The sequence below is a fragment of the Phalacrocorax carbo genome, chromosome 4 (genome assembly GCF_963921805.1).
Source record: "Phalacrocorax carbo chromosome 4, bPhaCar2.1, whole genome shotgun sequence".
Classification (NCBI taxonomy): Eukaryota; Metazoa; Chordata; class Aves; order Suliformes; family Phalacrocoracidae; genus Phalacrocorax; species Phalacrocorax carbo.
The window spans coordinates 60,238,012-60,256,626 of NC_087516.1; the positions used below are offsets into that span (position 1 = coordinate 60,238,012).

General features: G+C 43.9%; 1 protein-coding gene across 1 annotated transcript; it reads left to right on the forward strand.

Annotated features, from left to right (window-relative positions):
- The first annotated feature begins 5,121 nt into the window (after positions 1-5,121).
- LOC104048014 (transmembrane protease serine 11E-like) lies at positions 5,122-17,728 on the forward strand. The gene is made up of 10 exons (XM_009508415.2): positions 5,122-5,152; positions 7,251-7,379; positions 8,516-8,631; positions 9,052-9,119; positions 11,218-11,381; positions 12,076-12,114; positions 13,780-13,960; positions 14,176-14,441; positions 15,325-15,467; positions 15,872-17,728. Exons 1-10 carry the CDS (start codon positions 5,122-5,124, stop codon positions 16,031-16,033), a joined length of 1,299 nt encoding a protein of 432 aa, XP_009506710.2. The 3' UTR covers positions 16,034-17,728.
- The last annotated feature ends 887 nt before the right edge of the window (positions 17,729-18,615 follow it).

Sequence of the window (18,615 nt, forward strand, 5' to 3'; positions counted from 1 at the left end):
GAGAATTCTCCAGCTCCTCTACAGCATGGTATGGTGACAAATCAAGGTTGCCTATGGCCAGTGAAGGTTGTGGCAGGGGAGCAGGTGAGAGTCATCTCACTGCACCCTGACTCTGATCTGCCATTTGTGCTAGTGTGGTTAGAATGTTTTGCAGTCACAACCACTGAGCTAATAGCATGATACAAGAGGGTGAGTGGAGTAAAGTAGGTACAAGTAGCTTCTTGTGCTCTTGTTTATTTTCGTGGGCTTTTTATGGAGCCGGTGAAGTGTTAATCTGTGCAGAATCAGCTTGGAAACACACCAAATCTGGCACCAGCCCATTTTACCCACCCTGCCTTGGAATTAAAATCAAACTGAAACTCCACAAAGACTAAAATGGCTTGCTTGGTGTCTTGCTTCTGGAGTAGATTTCAACCAGTCAAAGCGTGGCAAAGGGAGGCAGACAGAGCTTTTTCAAAGGCTGAAAAGCAGAGATCTACTGCTGTATTCTGGGACTGCTGAACTAACAGGATAAGATACTTTTGTCTATGACCAATGCAGCTGGATGTGGAAGTCTGAGAGGTAAAGATGATGTGGAAGTCACTGAACCTTATCCTACACCGACTGCAATCTGTGGGCACGTACTTCATATTTCCTTTACGCTGGCATGGCCTCTCAAATGCTTATGCAGATTGTAAAGTCCTTGTGTAGTGAGTAGCCCTCCTAGTCTACTAAAGTCTATTTCAGGACATGGGAGTCTTTCTCAAGATGTTGGCTGTGGTAGTCAGCTGTAGAAAGATGCATTATTGATCAAGGATATTTCAGTTGTCAGCATTACAGTTATGTCCCACAGACTGTTTAGTACTTCGGGAGGCTAGCTTTATCCCAACAATTAAAGAGCTTATAACCTCCAAAAAGCTGTATGCAAAATGGATGAGAGAGTAAGGAACAGCAAACCTTTTGTGCTGATTTGCAAAGGTGATCAGATAGTCAGGGAAGGCTGTATGAGCAGCATTTTGGCATAATGGATATAGTTACTGGTAAGCTCTGAGTTAACACATCCCAAAGACTGCTGCCATTGAATCTTTATGTAAATGACAAGGACAGTATTTGGAGCTGAAGATTTGCCCAGCTGAAGTGTACTCCTGGGAAGCAGCAAGACCTTGGTAGAATTGGATGGTTAAGGGGAGGAGCTCAATTAGTAAGTGGCAAATACATTAGTGATGCTATATCTGACTGCAGAGGGGTGGCATGCAGCACCTACTGTTTTTGTGGGATGTTCGAGGGTGTGGGGAGATCAGGCTGATTCAGTGTGACGCATAGAACACCACACACATTTTGTTTCCCTCAGCAGATCCCTTCAAGGTTTGGAAGTCTTCCATTGTATCAGAATTGCTTTGGGAGATATCAAACATGGAGTGCCTCAGGCTGGTAGGTAACTCACCTCATCCAAACAAGGGTCTTGCAGTACTTAGGCAGGCACTACCTGCTTCTGTTTCGATGCCCAAAGTAGTAGAGGTTGTTGTTACATTCTCTTAGAAGTGTGTGTCCTGAGTATCCCATAAGAGTGGAGGAGAAGCATTAGATTGGTGTGATTGCTTGTGGCAAAGGTGGGAGTGGAATTAGCACGTCTTGCTTTGTGGTCCTGTGCTTTTGCTACAGGACTCCTGGACTAAGCCAGATGTATTTCAGTTGCTGCCATTCCCAACCACCCTGCCAAGGTAGAAAACTTCAGGGACCTAGTCTGGATTTTCAAATCGCACTCACCAGGCCAGCAGATTAGTCTGTTCAGTTGTCATGTTAAAAGGTCCCATTTCTAGGAAGAGTGATTGCAGGGATGTGCTTGATTCTGTCTTTGAATGGAAAAACTGGTCATGGCTATAAATGTGGAGAGACCCTCATCAGCAGATGTGCCACCCAAGCTCTGCCACCGGCTCTTCTGAGAGTATTGGAATATCAGTGAGCAGGGGTATAATAATAAAAATATAATAATTTATTGTAGGAAGACAGCAGCAGATAAAAGAGGTTGCATGTTTTCTTCTATGCAGAGCATGGCAAAACACCTTCAGTAAACAGCTGGTGCCAGAAAACACAGTTTAGGTTTATCTAAAAGCAAATCTAGGTTGGGATGCTATGAGGGCTTAGCTTAAGAAGTCAAAAAATATCAAGGGCAGATCTGTAAATCAAGGGACAGCTATCCTGTTCTGTTTATCCAGCAGCTCGGTGACTAGGGCCTTTTCTTAGGACATGGATGGTTGTTTTTGGGTAAATGTTCCAAACTGGAAGGTAAAGAATTAATTTGGAGTTGATCAGAAACCCAGCTTAGAATCCTATCCGTTTTCTCCTTGGTGTTTCACAAGGAAGACCAGACATTTTAACTCTGTAAAATTTCAGTACAACTCTTCTTCCCAGTGTGGCAATAACTATTAATGTAGCTTTATTTCTTGCTGTATTTCACTTATTAAAATATCCTGTATTGAGGCTTGATTTAAAATATGTCTCTCTAAACACAACTTTATTGTGTTTAAAGTAACTTAATTCTATACAAACATAGTTATTTCCAAGACAGTTAATTTTTTTTGGTACGGAACAACTTTTTAGTGATCAAAACACATTCTTTGGCTCAGGTGTGTAAACTAGGAGACTTAATAGTTTGCATTTCCAGACCTAAATGAACTGTGATATAAAATTGTCAGGTGCTGCTATTTCCATGGATTGTCTTGGGCTCCTTGGGAATGAAGTGTGTTTTAAATGAGAACAGGGATTGCTGGAGGAGATCTAATGTACATTCATAGTATTGCCAAGACAAGCAGTTTGTACCAAACTAAAAGATCTTGGGTTTGAAACATCTCGCTAGTTCACTGCAGACTGAAAGCTGCCAGATGCAGGCTGTGAGGAGGCAGTTTTCAGAGCAGAGAGGACAGCCTTTGAGGTCTCTTGGTGGAGTCTGGCTTCTCATCTCTTTTTAAAGGTTTGTTCTTGAGGAATGAAGGTTATTCTCATCCTTGCTGGAGAATGAATGTGTTGGTGTTACTCGAACTCCCCTATCTGCCCCCCTGAGAGTTAATTCACAGCTGACTGGAGTTTGGGAAGTAGAAAAATCAGTGTGTGGTATAAGGAAGCAAGAAATGTGAGGCTATACACAATATCTGACTCTGGAAGGCCACTACACAGACAGCTGTGGTATTGGGGGTCTTCTGAGGAGAGCATCTGTCTATTAAGCAGTGCCTCTTTGTCGCAAGATGACAGAAAGCATGCATCTGTGGTTGAACTCGGTGAGATCATATATGCCTCTGCATTAATCAGCACTGCAGAGGATCAGTTTTTCTCTGGCCAGTGAGTGTTGCTGAGTGGTTAGTAACTACCCAGAGTTTTCTTCATTACTAGAGTGCAGAGAAGACCATGCAGAAGTCTGATTCCGAAACAGGGGGTTTCACCTGCTACTGAACTGTTTAACTATGGAGATGGATGTCCCAGGCACAGGAATCCCTGTCAGGTGATTATTCTGGTAGAGTATGATGATCCTGCCCTCTATGGCACAAAACCAAAGAGGCTGGGAGGAGTAAAGGAGCTAGTTGGAGGTGTAATATGTGTGATTAATGGCTGAATGCATTGAGTGGAGGTAACCATAACCTGAATGAGAACTGCCTTTCACTATACATCCTGGGAGGTTTTAGCAGAGGCAGGCTCAAAACCAGACCTAGTTGTTGAGTGTGGTTTTTTTTTCGTGAATACAAACCGCAGCATGACAGTGTCAAAGGCCAGAATTCCTGGGCACTACTGGAAATACATGCTGCTCTAATACAAGCAATACATATTTGGTGTTGCCTGCACTTGAGCTGTTCTTCAAAGAGTAAAAGATAGCTGATTTGGGGCCAAACAAGGCCATCTGTTCCCGGCATTCATGCTGATTCCTGAAATGGGTGGCAAAAGATTAGGTATTTCCTAAAAAGCTAAAAACAGGAGACTTTTTCTTTCCCAGCCCTTCTGCACAACTGGTGACTAGCATGTCTGCTGATAAAATAGTAAAAAAAAAAAACCCGTTGCTGAGCTGGGTCCTGCACACAGGCATTGCCGTTCAAAGATACATAATGGCAATTGTGTGATGTGGGAGGTGATGGGACTCGGTGCTTCCATTGCACAAAGGATTTTTTCCTGTTCTGGTACTTAACTTAGCAAGATGGAGGTTGAGAGCATCCTGCTAAAGGGAGGAAACTGTTTTGGGTCTGAAGAGAGATTTCAGCTTTTAATTTGTATATCCTATATACAAATTACCTGTATGAATGTAGAAATATATGGAAGTGCTTCCTTTAAACTGTTTTCTTAAAAAATTTAAAGTGAAGTCAGTATCAGAAGTGGAAGAGTTTTTATTCTGTCTCATGTTTCCATTTCCCCCATCACTGCAGCAGTTCCTAAGGTATCTGTTTCCCCTTGCAAATCTGACCTGTGGAGGAGAAAGGGGTCTGTGCCACCAGCGTTTGTCAATGTAGTTGGTGTCTGCACAAAAAGGAAGAAGGCAGATTGAAATGGAGGGTGGTGCTGTCTGTGAGAGCACAAGTCCCATGGGCAGCAAGACGCTCGTTCTCAAGTGTGAACCTTAAGCTTTTGTAGCTTAGGCACAAGGCCACATCTTGAGGAAATCTATCTGTATACTGTTCAAGAAAGCCTGTGGTTATGAAATGAGTGCTGCTGCCTCAGTATCTGCAGTCAGCCATAAGCCATCAGGGATGTGCTGTGTGTTCTTTGTGTCAAGAGCAGTGGAGGGATGTTGCTCACATTGCCATTCAGGTGGAAGCACACTGGGGTGGGGAGAGCTGGAGCAAAAGCTCTCCAGTGAAGAGAGCAAAGTCAGATGTTAAAGCAGAATCTTTAAAATATGAGAGGTGGCTAGCTAAGGAGGGGCACGGGCATACTGCCATAGCGGTCTGTTCTGGTTAGCCCAAGGGGCTTGCTCTCAAGGGCAGTAATTGACTGCCCATGAGGTATGCTGGAATTACATGAGCTGGGACTGTGAAAGGCCATGAGCTGAGATGAGGATGGGAATGCTTGGCGGGAAGCTGCAGCATGTTAAACTGAGGCAGGACTGTCCCCTGGTCTTGGGCTTTTATCTGCTTCTCTGCATCTGTTAAACCCTCAGGGGTAATGGATAGTGTATACATTGAACATCTAGATGGTGAGAAGTCAAGGCCTCCATGGAACCAGCTGAGCTCTAGTGTGTGTGTGTATTATGTGCTTACTGTAACTTGCAGTTTCTAAAGAAAGTAATCTTGGCCAGCCTAAGCTTTCAGACTCTATCAAATGCCCTACAGTCTGTTTTGCAGAGTCTTGCCATGAGGGGACTAATCCAGTCTAGTGGGGAGACAGCTAGATTGGGGCAAAACTTGAACTGTGCATTGCCAAATGTAACTTTGCCCCAAAAAAGCAGGCACAACAGAAGGAGAGGTACTAGGCTTCTCTGTAGCATGTGACTCTGAAGTAGAAGGCTTGATCCTGATCACCTGTGCTGTGTATTGTGGTAATACTAAGCTGCTGCTTGTGACCATCTGCAGTTGTGGTGCTGGATGAAGCTACCCTGTTTAACATTTTGAGTGGGTAAAAACTTGCCTGCTTCCCTTCTTAAGCAATGGACTGGGATACCTGCCAGCACTCGCACTACCCAAAAGCAAACTTTTACATGTGGAGATTAAACTCTGATTTGCTTCTAACTTCCGTCACCTGCAGAGCACAGCATCACTACGTGCAGACCTCTCCACTGCTTCCTCTGTGGCTCTGTCTTTTTTTTTTTTACTGATTTGCCTTGCTTACCCTCTCTTCCACGTAGCTTTGCTCCGCTCTCTTGCCCTCAGGGCAAAGTGTATAACCCCATTCTCCTCTCCCATCACTTCACTGTCTTTTGCTGTCTTGGATTTGTGCATCATACCCTTACCTTCACTGCTTACCTGCCCCTTCAGCTCATTTCCTAAGATGGAGCCTCTGCTGGTATCCTGCTCTGCTTTCACTATGATTTCTTCTTTGCCACATTTCTGCCACTTCCTATTATTGTTTTCTTAAAGGTTGCTCAGAAATGGTTGTGCCATAAACCTGAAAAGGGGAGAATAGTATTTTCTATCTCTGGTCCACAGCAATACAAACATGGATCAGTGGGTGTAAAACAGCATGGTGACTATCCAGCTGAGTCCCTCATCTCCAGAGCTGGCTGCTGCCATTTGTCACTCCAGGTGCCTTTGAGAGATTATCCATGTGTTTTTCTGATATCCTGTATAAATACCAACCATGATGTAAAGACTCAGTGCATGGCATGACGACAGTTACTACAGTGTGCTGTGGAATTACTGGGGATCTGAAATAGTTGTGCTTAAGGCTTTGCATCATACTACAACAAAGCTACTGAGAATGCCTGCAAAAATGCATTTTTCCTGGTATGTCCTCTTGTGCAGCATTAAGCAAGAGAATAAGTGGAGGAGAAAGGCTTATGTGCCTTTGTCCATATTTAAGTCAAGTTCCCAACCCTTTTACAGGTCTGCTGTTGGCTTTCAGCAAGTTGCCAAATCTGGGTCATGTTGCCATACTGCGTTTACACACGCACAGCTGTTTCTCTTCTCTCTGACAGACTGTCTGGACACAGAATGTGGCTTCTTTCAGTGTACCTGTGGTTTTGGCGCAATAAAACCCAAACCCTGTAAAGGATCAATAGATGTTACTACTCATACCAACTGAAAATGACTCAGAGCTGTATGTTATATGGCATCTCTGGTAGTCTACCATATTCTTGGTGCAGAGGTTATTTCATCAGTCATAAATTATTACATTTACGTTCAATTTAAGCACATGCATGGGCTGCACTTGAAATCTGTGTAATATTTCCTGATGGAAATTGCCTCTACTAGCACTACCTGCACAACTCTAGGCTTTTCTTAGGGGTGCATGTGAAGTAACGAAGACAAGTTAGAACACCGGAAATTCTGACGAAATATATAAATATAAAGAAAAAGGTTTTGCCATAAGGGTGGTCAGAGAGTGGACCAGGACTCCTGAGAGAGATCTCAGTCCTTGGAGATACTAAAAACATGGCTGGACAAAGCCTGGAGCAACCTGCTGTAGGGGCACCTGGTTTGAGCAGAAGGCCAGACCCGCAAGGTCCAGAGGTCCTTCCCAACCTACCTCATTCTGTGAGGTTTGTCAGCTGAGCTAAGCTGTGCCAGATATGATTTGGCTCAGGATATACTATTGTCTTTGTAATAGAGTTTAATTCCTCCATGTTGTTTTTTCAGTGCAGATAGCGATCCAGATGGACAGAGCAACGAATCGTATAGAGCCATGGAAAATAGCAGTCATCACTGTGTCAGTCATAGTAGGTTTAGCCCTCATCATTGGCTTGATTACATTTTTTTTGTGCCATGGTAAGTGCATCACTCTTTTTGTTGTCACCAAGTCTAAAGGGATTTGTTGTGTTTCACTTGCTACTGTGGTCTTCCTTGATGATTGAGGTATACAATTCACCCTGGTATAGAATCCACAGGAGAAAGCCTACTAGACCCTATTCAAGATCTGAATTGATCAGAAAACCTGCAAGAATACTTAAAATATCATTTACTTGAAGCAGGGTTTTAAGTTTTGTCCCTCTTTGTTTCTTGTCTTGCCCTGGTGCCTCCACCAATCATGGTTTACCAAAGGCTAGCAGTCTTCTGTGTAAGCCAGGGGTGTGTCTAGTACTCAGGCTATGCATAGTAAGCTTGGTCTTGAACAGGGTTTTTGCAGAAACTGAACCTGGCACCTCTAGCTGAGGATATTCCAGAGAGAGAGATGGCAGAGGTTTAGGCTTTTTGGAGCCCAGGAATCAGTCCTGGTTGCCAAGGGCCCAGTTTTGGTAGCAGATGAATGAAGCCAAGCCATTCCATTCCCAGTCTGAGATACGAATGTGAGGGGTTTTGAAGTGCCTTCCTGCTGGGATGGAACTAATCATGTTGCTGTCACAGCTCACTGAGAGTTGACAAGGCTGTGGCTTGCATTAGGACATTAGACAGAGCAGTGGCGGAGCCGGCTTTGCTTTTTGCTGACTTTGCATTATGGGGCCCCTCTGCCATTCACCCAAGAACCAGGTTTTAAACTTAACCTGGCTGCTGAATGGATGCTAACAGCTCTGGGCCACCTGCCTCTCAGAAGGGCAGGGACATGCCAAAGTGCAGCTAGGGAGGAGTGAGTGTGTCTACTGAGTCAGAAGGGGCAATGTAGGCTCGTGTGTCTCGTGCTGTGCTTACCTCAGGCTGATAAGATGGTCCCCAGTGAAATGTTGTAGTGAGTGTAATTTAGAGCTGCTTGGGATGGTCCTCAAAGTAGAAATGAGCCCCTAGCTGGTCCATGGAGCAACAAGACGGTCCAGAGCTGCCTTTTCCCAAAGTGCTAAAGCTGTAATTCCACAGCTTACAGGGTCACAGCGAGAGCTTGGGAGCCTTACTTGTGCCATGCTCTGTGAGGTGCTGTGCATGTCTAAATTGTACTGAAGGAGATCAGCCACCTTTCCTTTTCTCCTCTGTAGATCAGGACCGATACTACAATGCATCTTTCCTAATCACCAATGTCAAGTACAACCCTCAGTACGAAAGGCAAACCACAGAAGAGTTCAGGCACCTGAGCCAAGAGATTGAAACCATGGTAAGCTATGTCTCTGTTTCTGCCTGACCTATAGTGAAGAGTTCTGTGATTGTGTGATTGGAAATAGTCAGAGGTGATTGTGCCTCATCCTTATGTGGCTGGCCTTACCTTTCAAACCTTGCTGTAGTTGTTTAAAGATGCATTGGTGACTGTGTGCAAGCAGATGGTAGGCACAGGTGCTGTCTGTTCCAGCAGCCCCATGATGGAACAGGCACCCACAGAGCAGAGGGGCAGCAAAATCAGCCAGCTCAGCTGTTTATTTTGGTTCTGCATTCTCTGATGGAGAACAAAGTGATAGCTTTGGTGTAGAGGTCGAGATCTGAAGGCATTTTCTTGTGCTTTGGAGGTCACAAGACTGTTATATCTTGAGACCATGTACATATTATAGGTATATTTCAGCACGCTCTTTTCCCTTAACAGATATCTACAGTATTCAAGGAGTCCTTTCTGAGTAAAAGGTACATCAGGTCCCATGTTGTCAGTCTAAGGTAAGTAATGTGAAGATCAGGAATAAGCATGGATGTGATAAATATCCTTTCTTCCTACCCCTTGACCATATGGGAAACATGCCTGGTTGTTCATATTTGGATTACACTAGCAAGGTGGCTAAGTCTTGGCTGGCTGTCACTCTCCTTTAGGTGCTCACAACACTGAGGGCTCAGTTACTGTTGTGGTTTAACCTGGAAGGCAGCTAAACACCACACATGCCACATCCCCCCAGTGGGATGGGGGCGAGAATCAAGAGGGAAAAAAAAAAGGTAAAATCTGTGAGTTGAGATAAAGACAGTATAATAAGACAGAAAAAGAAGGGAAAATAATAATGATAAAAGAATATACAAAGTAAGTGATGAACAATGCAGTTGCTCACCACCCGCTGACCAATGCCCAGCCAAATCCTGAGCAGTGGTGTGTGTTCCCCAGAGCCAACTCCCCCAGCTTATAACTAAGCAGGATGTCATACGGTATGGAATATCCCAGCTGACCCAGCTGTGTTCCATCCCAGCTTCTTGTGCACCCGGCAGAGCATGGGGAGCTGAAAAAGTCCGTGACTAGTGTATGCACTACTTAACACACTTGTTTTAGTTGTTGCTATCAACATTATTCTCATACTAAATCCAAAACACAGCACTATGCCAGCTACCAGGAAGAAAATTTACTCTATCCTGGCTGAAACTAGAAGAGTTACCTTCAGAGGTCAGCAAGGAAGAGAAATTTGGCCTTCTGCAGATTGATTACCTGAACACCAGTTGTTTGTGGCTGTAATGCAGTAACTGAATTACGAGGTGATCCCAGTCTTTGCTACTAGGGCTTGAGAGATGTAGAGTCAGCTCTTTATTCTATTCCATGCTTCCTGTGGAAGCTCAGGCTAGTGTTTGCCCCTCTGCACGGTGTACAGCAGGTCACTATTTTCCTCCCTGTCTGAAAAGGTCTGAAGGATTAAATGATTCCACTGTGAGATACCTGGATACAGAGTTGAGGGAAGGAGGCAAGTGGGACACACAGGTACAAAGATCCTGTGTGAGAGCTCTTAAGTCTTTCCTCTCTTTGCTGTAGTTATGTACCACTCTCAGTGATAAGAGCCATCACTTCCCTCCTCTTCACATTACTTTGGTTTGGAGTTGTATTCCTATAAGGCTCAAATCTGCTGTGGAATAGTTTTCCCTAGACAGCCAAGAATGCCAGACTTCCCACAAATGTCCTGCACAGCACTTATGGGCTTTCTTGTCTTCACCTGTCTCTAGTTGGAATGAGTCATTTCCTTAAGGTGTTCTACGCTGTTTTCTGCTGCTGGCTTCTTCCACAAGCCTCCCACACCATACATAACTGAAATTACAGTACTGTGGAGCTAGACTTCAAGCAACCTCTTTATACTTTTTAGGCTGACAAAACAGTGCACCTCTTCCAAGCTTGTTTTCATTACAGATACCTTGTTGTGTAGCTAGGCACTGGACCAGCTCAACTACATCTCTGCTGTCTTTCCCTCTGTGCTTCAGTTGGTTTTCCTTTAGACTGTTAGTCTGAAATATTGGGCTCAATATTTTTTACTGGCAGTAAGTGATCTTGCTTTGCTCTCATAACCCAAACTGTTGAGATTTTTGTCTCTAGATACAGTGGAGCTAACTGGCCAATATATGGTCAAGTGACTTAAATGGAAAGAAATGTCAAAAGACCTTTTCAGCTTCTGAGGCTCTAAACTGGGTCTTTAGAATGGCTGTTAGGAATGGCCTGTTGGGTGTCTGCTGAAGGGTTTTAACCTGTTGTATTGTTCCTACTGCCATCTGTCCTACTGACAATGAGCTGTGTGGAGGCCAAAGTGAGCGATCCCCCTTCTACTTCTCAGCTGTGCTGCTTATAACTGTTCCCAGAAAATTTCCTCTGATAATTGTTATAGCAAGAACCTAGCCTTTTGCTGCCTGCTGACATGTCATCATCTTCCTTCACTTGTGCACAGCTACGCTATTTGTTCTATATGTCTGTGCAGAGCAGACCTATTCTCATATAAAGAATGCAGATGGCGCAAAGCAGAAAAAAGAGGATTAGTGGGCAAAGAGAGAATAACACCACTTTGTTTTTGTTGGTTTGCAGCCCAGATCCTGGTGGAGTGCTTGCATCTGTTGTTCTGGTATTTAAATTTGCCTCAGCTGACAGTATGGCAATGAGCTGGGGTCACATCAACCATGCATTACACAGAAGGCTAAAAACAAGCTCCACATTCTTGAATGTTGACCTGTCTACCCTTAAGCTCACAGGCAAGTGCCTTAGGTTTGTGTTTTTAGTTTGGAATTTGTTCCTCATACTTTGCTGTTCTTAGTGCGATGTGTTTCACTTCTGTATGCAAACATGGGCTATTTGTCTTCTTTTGCCTTCTCAAAATTGTGTGCAAGGGCTCACAGCCCAGGAACTTGGAAGAAGTAGCTTAAAAAAACCTAAAGCATACTGGCACTGATTTATGAGTGTGAGCTCTCCTCTGTGCATCAGAGGCTCTCTGTGTGACCTAGGTCTGTTGAATGAGAGTCGTCGTTGTCCATCCCCTTTTGCAGGAAAGAAATCAGTAACATTACAGTTTAGATCCAGTCAATCCCAGAACTGAGGATTTGTGAAGACTGTTCTGACCACCTTGTCATACTGAACCTGAACAAATGCATGTAGGTGCACGGCCACCAGCACATGTAGACATACCTACTTGTACCTACTTGCAGTCACCTGCTGCTTTTGTTAGCTTTGAGCAAAGGCAAGAAAGGTGTACCCTTTGGCCTTACACTTTGTGAGGAACAGAGGCTTAATTGAAATTCAGCAGAGCAAATTACTCCTTTTACCATACCGTCACTCCACGCAGCAGTGCAAGCCATTTAATTTGTGTTTGCTGGGTACAGGGAGGGAGTCTGTGCTAGATCACATAGAATTATGAGATATACTCACTGTGGTGTTTGCTTTTCATTTCAGAGTTGAACAAGGAAAAGGGAGATAACCTTTTAAACAACTGTAAGTACGAATGCTCTGTAGAAAGGTCCAGGGACATTGTGTTATAGGTTCTGTGTTTAAAAGATTGTTGTACTTTTGAGACGCAAGTTGAAAAAAAAAACTTGTTAAAGATACTAGAGCAGTAGACAGTGCATGAGACAGGGAAGACTTCAGATCATTTCCTTGCAGTCAGGCTGGCTCTAGTGTTTGCAGAATCAGACATTCTGACTTGGTGGTGGGAACCACTTGCTTTAATGTTGGTTATGGGAAGTAGGGGCATGTAGATGAGCTGCTGTTAGCGAGCTTTGCACAAAGACTGTAATTGCTGTGGGCTGAGATTCTTGCTGGAATCTCTCCAAAATCATTTTCCCTCCTGCCCCCTCCTCCCTGAAGAAAGGTTTGGCAATAGCTGTCTGTCAGATTTGAGCTAAACCTTGCAATGTACCAGGAAGGGCCAGAGGGCGAGAGAGGGAGAAGAGCTGTCTGCAGTGAGAGCAAGGCAGTGCCACAGCCTTGGAGAGGGTCAGGTTCCCAGGCCTTCTTCTGTTCTGTGCTCCCTCATGAGGTCTTAAAGCTCCACTGGAAACAGGGACACAGCATAAGTCCCATCCCAGGGGACTGTATCAGTCCCCTGCATGGTCTTGGAGCGTTTGCCTGTTAGCTTTCCATCTTTAAATGGACTCTGAGAATTAACTGGTTTGAATCTAACTTTTTCCAACTGAGTAATAAATGACTGTGCTGTTGGCACAGTGGTGATAAGGAAACTGTTGGAGGAAGAGGATACTATTTTTTTGTTGCTATTGTAAAGGCTGACCTGGAGGTGACCTGACAAAATCCTTTTTGCTTAGTTTGTGCGTGGGGTTTTTGTTTTGTCTGGTGGTTTTTTGCAAACTAGTCTTCAGCAATTCTGTGACACTTAAAGCTATGCTGATTATGTTGGTCTTGCCTTTGCTATGCAGGTGAGACGTTACAAATAATGGAAGATTGCCTCCACTGAGCTTGCAAGTGATACGCAGTGTCTGTCTTGCGCATATTTTGGTGGTGATGTGTGTATTAAAGCTTAGAGCTGCACTGGTGTGGTTGTTTATGTGGGGGTTCCCCAGTATTTTCATACTCAATTTTTAAGAAGTCTTTTTAAAAAAAGCCACACCAAAAAACCCCAAACCACTTAGGGATGTTCTTTTTTTATGCAGTACCAAGTGAGGTTTATTCTTTAGATGAAACTGACATACATGCTGTTATGAAAGCTGTATGAATGTAAATGCTTAGGTTAATTAGGCACAAAGACAGTGCCTGTCTTTGTGCCTAATAATCTGTGTGGTACCTGTATGCACAGACACACTATTGGCTATGTACGTTACCTTTCCCTCTGTGCAGCTCTGGTTAAATATCAAAGCAAGCAAGGGCTGTAGAGACAATATTGGTTTTTATAACTAGGTAAACAGTTACAACTGGGAATAATAAACAGTGTCTCAGATACGCAGCCTTCAGTTCCCATGGGAGTACACGTGGGCTTGTGTGTCTGAAAACTGGCTTAATGAAGTAGTGACTTTTCTACCAGATTTCTTTGTTTATACCCCACATCTATCCTGAGATGCCTGTAACCATGACATGTGTGAGCCTTTCCCAAAGCAGCACCATGATTTCCCTCAATCAGCTAAAGCAGAGCTGCCTTTTCTTTGACAGGCTGTGGAATACGAAGACACACATTCTCCTTCACAGGAGTGGAGAGAATAGTTGGTGGGCAGCGTGCGCAGGATGGAGAATGGCCGTGGCAGGCTAGCATTCAGCTTGATGGGACCCATCGCTGTGGTGCATCAGTGATCAGTAATACGTGGCTAGTGACTGCAGCCCACTGCTTTAGAGGGTAAGTCATCAGCACCTTTCTGATCCTGCAGGCCTTAAGACTCTTGGGTGCTCTGACCTTTGGCCTACTAATATCTGAAAGATAATGAAGTTTGGCTCTTCTCTGTCCTGTTAGACAAACCTGGCCACATTGCATTTTGATGCTTAAATAGAGAGCTAAGCTCCTTTGGGGATCTTGTTTTGTGTGGCTGTGACATAATCTCAAATATCTTACAGAGGAGGAGACCCTCGGAGGTGGACTGCCAGCTTTGGAACTCTGCTGAGACCTCCAAAACAGAAAAAATTTGTCCGAAGAATTATCATTCATGAAAGATACAGCAACTCCATTTTTAATCATGACTATGATGTGGCTGTTGTGGAACTTGCCTCTGCTATTGAGTTCACGAGTGATGTGCACAGTGTCTGTCTTCCTGAAGCATCTCATGTTTTCCCAGACAATGCTTCCTGCTTTGTCACAGGTTGGGGAGCTTTGGAGAATGATGGTGAGTGTCTCTTGCCTTTGCGTGCCCTGTCACACGTGTCTGAGAAGACTGCGGTTAGTTTTATGGGCATGGTTTTTTTATTTTGGGTTCATTAGACTTGCTGTTTGATAAGCACGTGTGCTAATGATACACTTGTGGACTTAGTTTGCTCTTTTTCTGGCTTGGTCAGTGGATTGGAATATGAGGGGAAGACAGGTTAGCCATACAGGAGTAAGAGCAGCGGGGTTTTTTGTTGCTGCATGTGTTGTACTGGTTGAAAACATTCTGTTTTCTGTTCCCACTGGTCCAGTTCCTGTGAGTTTAGCTCTGACATGAGTTCTTTCACCATCCAGCTTTGTCATAGATGTATCATGATGGTTTTCATCAGTTATTCTCTCTTTGGTCATAATTCAGGCTTCAGTTCACCCAAGGACTTGAGTGAGTTTCATTCAAATTAGTCCATGTCAGTAAGGTTAGAGATGATGAGACTGTAACTCTGCTTATGAGAGCCACTGAACTATATAGGTTGTGTTTCATGGTAGACCCTTGGTGCATAGTGATTCTCCAAAGCTACATCACAGTTAACCATATGGGTCTTTCCAATGACATCAAGGACGCATCTTGTAGCCTATAGTGGAATTTAACACTGAAACATGTACAAATATCCCTTTTCTCATTATGCTGAAGAGCATCTGGTAAGGGTCAAAGGTGGAGAAGGGTTATGTTTGGAAACAAGTGAAGGACTTCAGGAGGGGGGAAAAAATTTTCTTCCTGAGACATTGTCTGGATGGCTCCCTTCATCACCTGTAAAGGCAGAAAATCTGTAGGGAAATCTGGCTACTCCTAATTCTTGTTTTAGGTTGTATACCCTGTCTGCAAATTCTAATGCCACTTGTCCTTTTAGGCTATAGTGTTAATCATCTTCGACAAGCAGAAGTGAAACTTATAAGCACTGCCACTTGTAATAGCAGGCAAGTGTACGGTGGAGCGATCAAACCTGGAATGTTGTGTGCTGGATACTTGGAGGGGCAGGTGGATGCCTGCCAGGTAAGTCTCTTCGTAGGTAATAGTAAAAAGGAAATAGGTGGAATGGGAGGTGATGTTTCCTAGAAATAAAATATACTTCAGGGAATCTCAATTATGGTGTTCAATATCTTGATAGATGTAAACAAAGAGCTCATGGCTCATGGGCTGAAGTCCGCACTCAGGTGCTTGATGTTTATATATAATGCACATGTGAGAGAATACATATGTGAAGGTGTGGATGGGAGAGACTGAATTGGGCATCGGCTGTCAGCCTCGGTCTTGTCAGTAAACTGTGTGGAGGTTGAATTATAGCTTTGGTCTAGAGACAAATATCTGGCAGTTCTAACAGAACAATTTGAGGCTTGCTGCTTTAGCGACGTGAACACTGTTTCCTTTTTCCTGCCTGTTGACATTTTTCTCCTCAGGGTGACTCTGGTGGGCCACTGGTGCATGCAAACTCCAGAGGAATCTGGTATCTTGTTGGAATAGTGAGCTGGGGAGATGAATGTGGCAAGCCAAATAAACCAGGAGTGTACACACGAGTGACTTACTATCGAAACTGGATCAACTCCAAAACAGGCATCTGAAACCTGCAGCGGGTTAAGTTTTGTGGGCTGTGTACGGCTATTCCTCTGACACGTTCTACCCTCTAAACAGCTGCTGGCTTAGCTTGTGGTCATGTATCAAGTGCCAGCCAACATGGAGTAGTCTAGGACTTGAAATTGGTTTGGCCTACAGCCAGACAGGAACGGACTTGATCCACGTGACAGCTGTTTGTTCAGGAAGTACTCTGTCAAATGGACAACTGCCTTTATATGCAATATACTGACCTTTTTTTCTCTGTGGCCAAATGTCTTGGCCCCTACTTCTATACCCAGGCAAAGCATTTGAGCCAAATCATTTACCAGCATCCAAGACAAGTTATAACTAAAACGTGACCTGTCCATTTGCTGCGTGCTCCCAAGGCCCAACCGTTCCGTAGACCAGCTGCAATCCAGCCTCTGACTCCAAGGCTGCTGTGCTTCTGAATTTGTCTTGAGCTTTTTCCTGCATCATTCTAGAGAGCGTCCTCTAATGAAGAATGGAAGATGGCTTAGAGAAGTCCTTGTTGCCAGTGTCACGTTGGACTGTTACTTAGGTGAATAGAGAATTTTTCCTTGCTGTGTTGTCCTGAAAAAGGAATCAGTGGAAGACACCAGCTTTGAACAAGTGTATGCATGCCCACTCATCACTCCGTGTGAACAGCCCCTACCACAGCATTTGCCGTGAGAATGATTGCTGGACATAAGACCAAAAACCACGTTACATTCATACCAGTCTGTTGTCATATCGGAGTATTTGGCTGAGTTAATTTCCTTTTTTAACTTTCCAGATTGTATTGCTATGAATAAAAGTCCTTGGCTTTTTGTGCAGGATGGAGGATTGTAACCATCTCAATATGACCACTGCAAACAAAAAAAAATCCAAACCAAAAAAAACCCTCTCAAACTGCTTATTCTTGTGAATCCTGTTCAAATGTCCAAAGTCTTTATAATTTAATATGTGCCTCTTCAGCTGCATCCTAAAGAAAAAAAAAACCTTTTGTGTTATGGTGGGAATACCTGCCTCCTTCAGAGCAGGGCAGAACTTCCAACTGACCCAGTAATCTTATGTGAAGATTCCTCTCTTCTGCCAGGAAGTAAGAATAGCCTGTGTCTCATTGCCAGACCATAGGTATCTCATTTGATCTCAACTGCACAAACTCTTTCTGTCTGACTTTGTTTTCAGGAACCCATGTTTCTGTCTGCCAGGTAGATCTCAAATGCTTCTTACACCCCAGCAGCAGAAGGTGCCTATTCCTGATGAGGATGTTTTCCTTGGTGTATCTGCAGACTCTTTCCAACACTTATTGTGGATGTTGATCCTGACAACCGCAAGTGCTGTGGTCTTAGTTGCTAGATAATGAGCCACTCAATTTCTCTCTTTTCCCTCTATGGTCAGAAGAGAAAGAACTCAGCACAGGAGATGCCAGCCACACTGCCAAGACTTGGAGCTGGTCCAGTGTGGCAAGCAAGCAAGAACCTTATGCCAGGCTAGAAAAGGTAAACTGCAGGCTTTTGGCATGCTCGTAGTTAGATGATCTAGTGGAAACAGGCCCTCAGTGACTACAGCCTTAAGGTCAAATTGTTGTCCAAGTTGAGTACAAGTCAGTTGACATAGTCAGTGGTAGATCAGGGGATCCCCTCTGGACTATGCAGCTTGCGGCAAATGCTGCCAAACAGAGCAGCAATCCATTGACTTAACAGAAGTATTTTGATTATGCATCCTGTGATCTGGCTGCTTGCCAGTACAGAGGACCATGCCTTTTCTAGAGCCTCACTGAAGGTACTGAAATATTTGGATGCCCAGAGAAGGTCTGCATGAACAACAAGGGTCTGCAGCTGTTGTGTTTTTTATACTTGTGTATATCAGGGAACCAGGCACTTAAAAATTTTTTTCTCAGGGAACTTTTCTTGTGGAATGTTGTGAGCTTCAGAAACAAAACTTGGTGTCTTAATTTCTACATAGAGAGTAAAAAGCATCACACTGGTTCCATAGGTCTGCTGAGCCCAACAAAACTAATTTTAGTCCCTTAAGCAGAACATGGCTTTGAAGTATATTGCTTGTAGAGGAAGCTTAATTATGTATGACAAGTATATATGATTTTTTTTCTTGCTGGTAGCAATTTTCTTATCAGGACTGTGAATAAAGGTTGATCTTCATGAAGAAAAGCATCTTCACAAGATGCTATGGATTTTCAGTTCCCAAAGCATTTTAGGCTTGGGTTTTCAAAGGGCATAATGGTTTTGCCATACTGCTGGATTTCACTGTAACTTGGAAACCTAATATTTTTAGGCTTGAAAATGCCAACTGCCTCACTGGTTCCCCAACACTGGTAAGTAGATGTCAAAAAATGTATTTTGCATCTATGAACTTTCCAACTGTGCTTCTTTTGGGTACAAAATCAGAAAGCCTTAAGCGTTTTGCTTAATATCAAGGGCTGCACTAAATATTCTCCAGAGTGGTGCGCACAAGGCTGAAAAAGAGAACTCGCCATTTGCCTAAGGAGCTACCAGCTTTAAGCATCTACTCAGAGAGCTGCAGTATCTGATCTACCTTCATGCCGAGTGCCAGCACAGTGCAGTCAGGA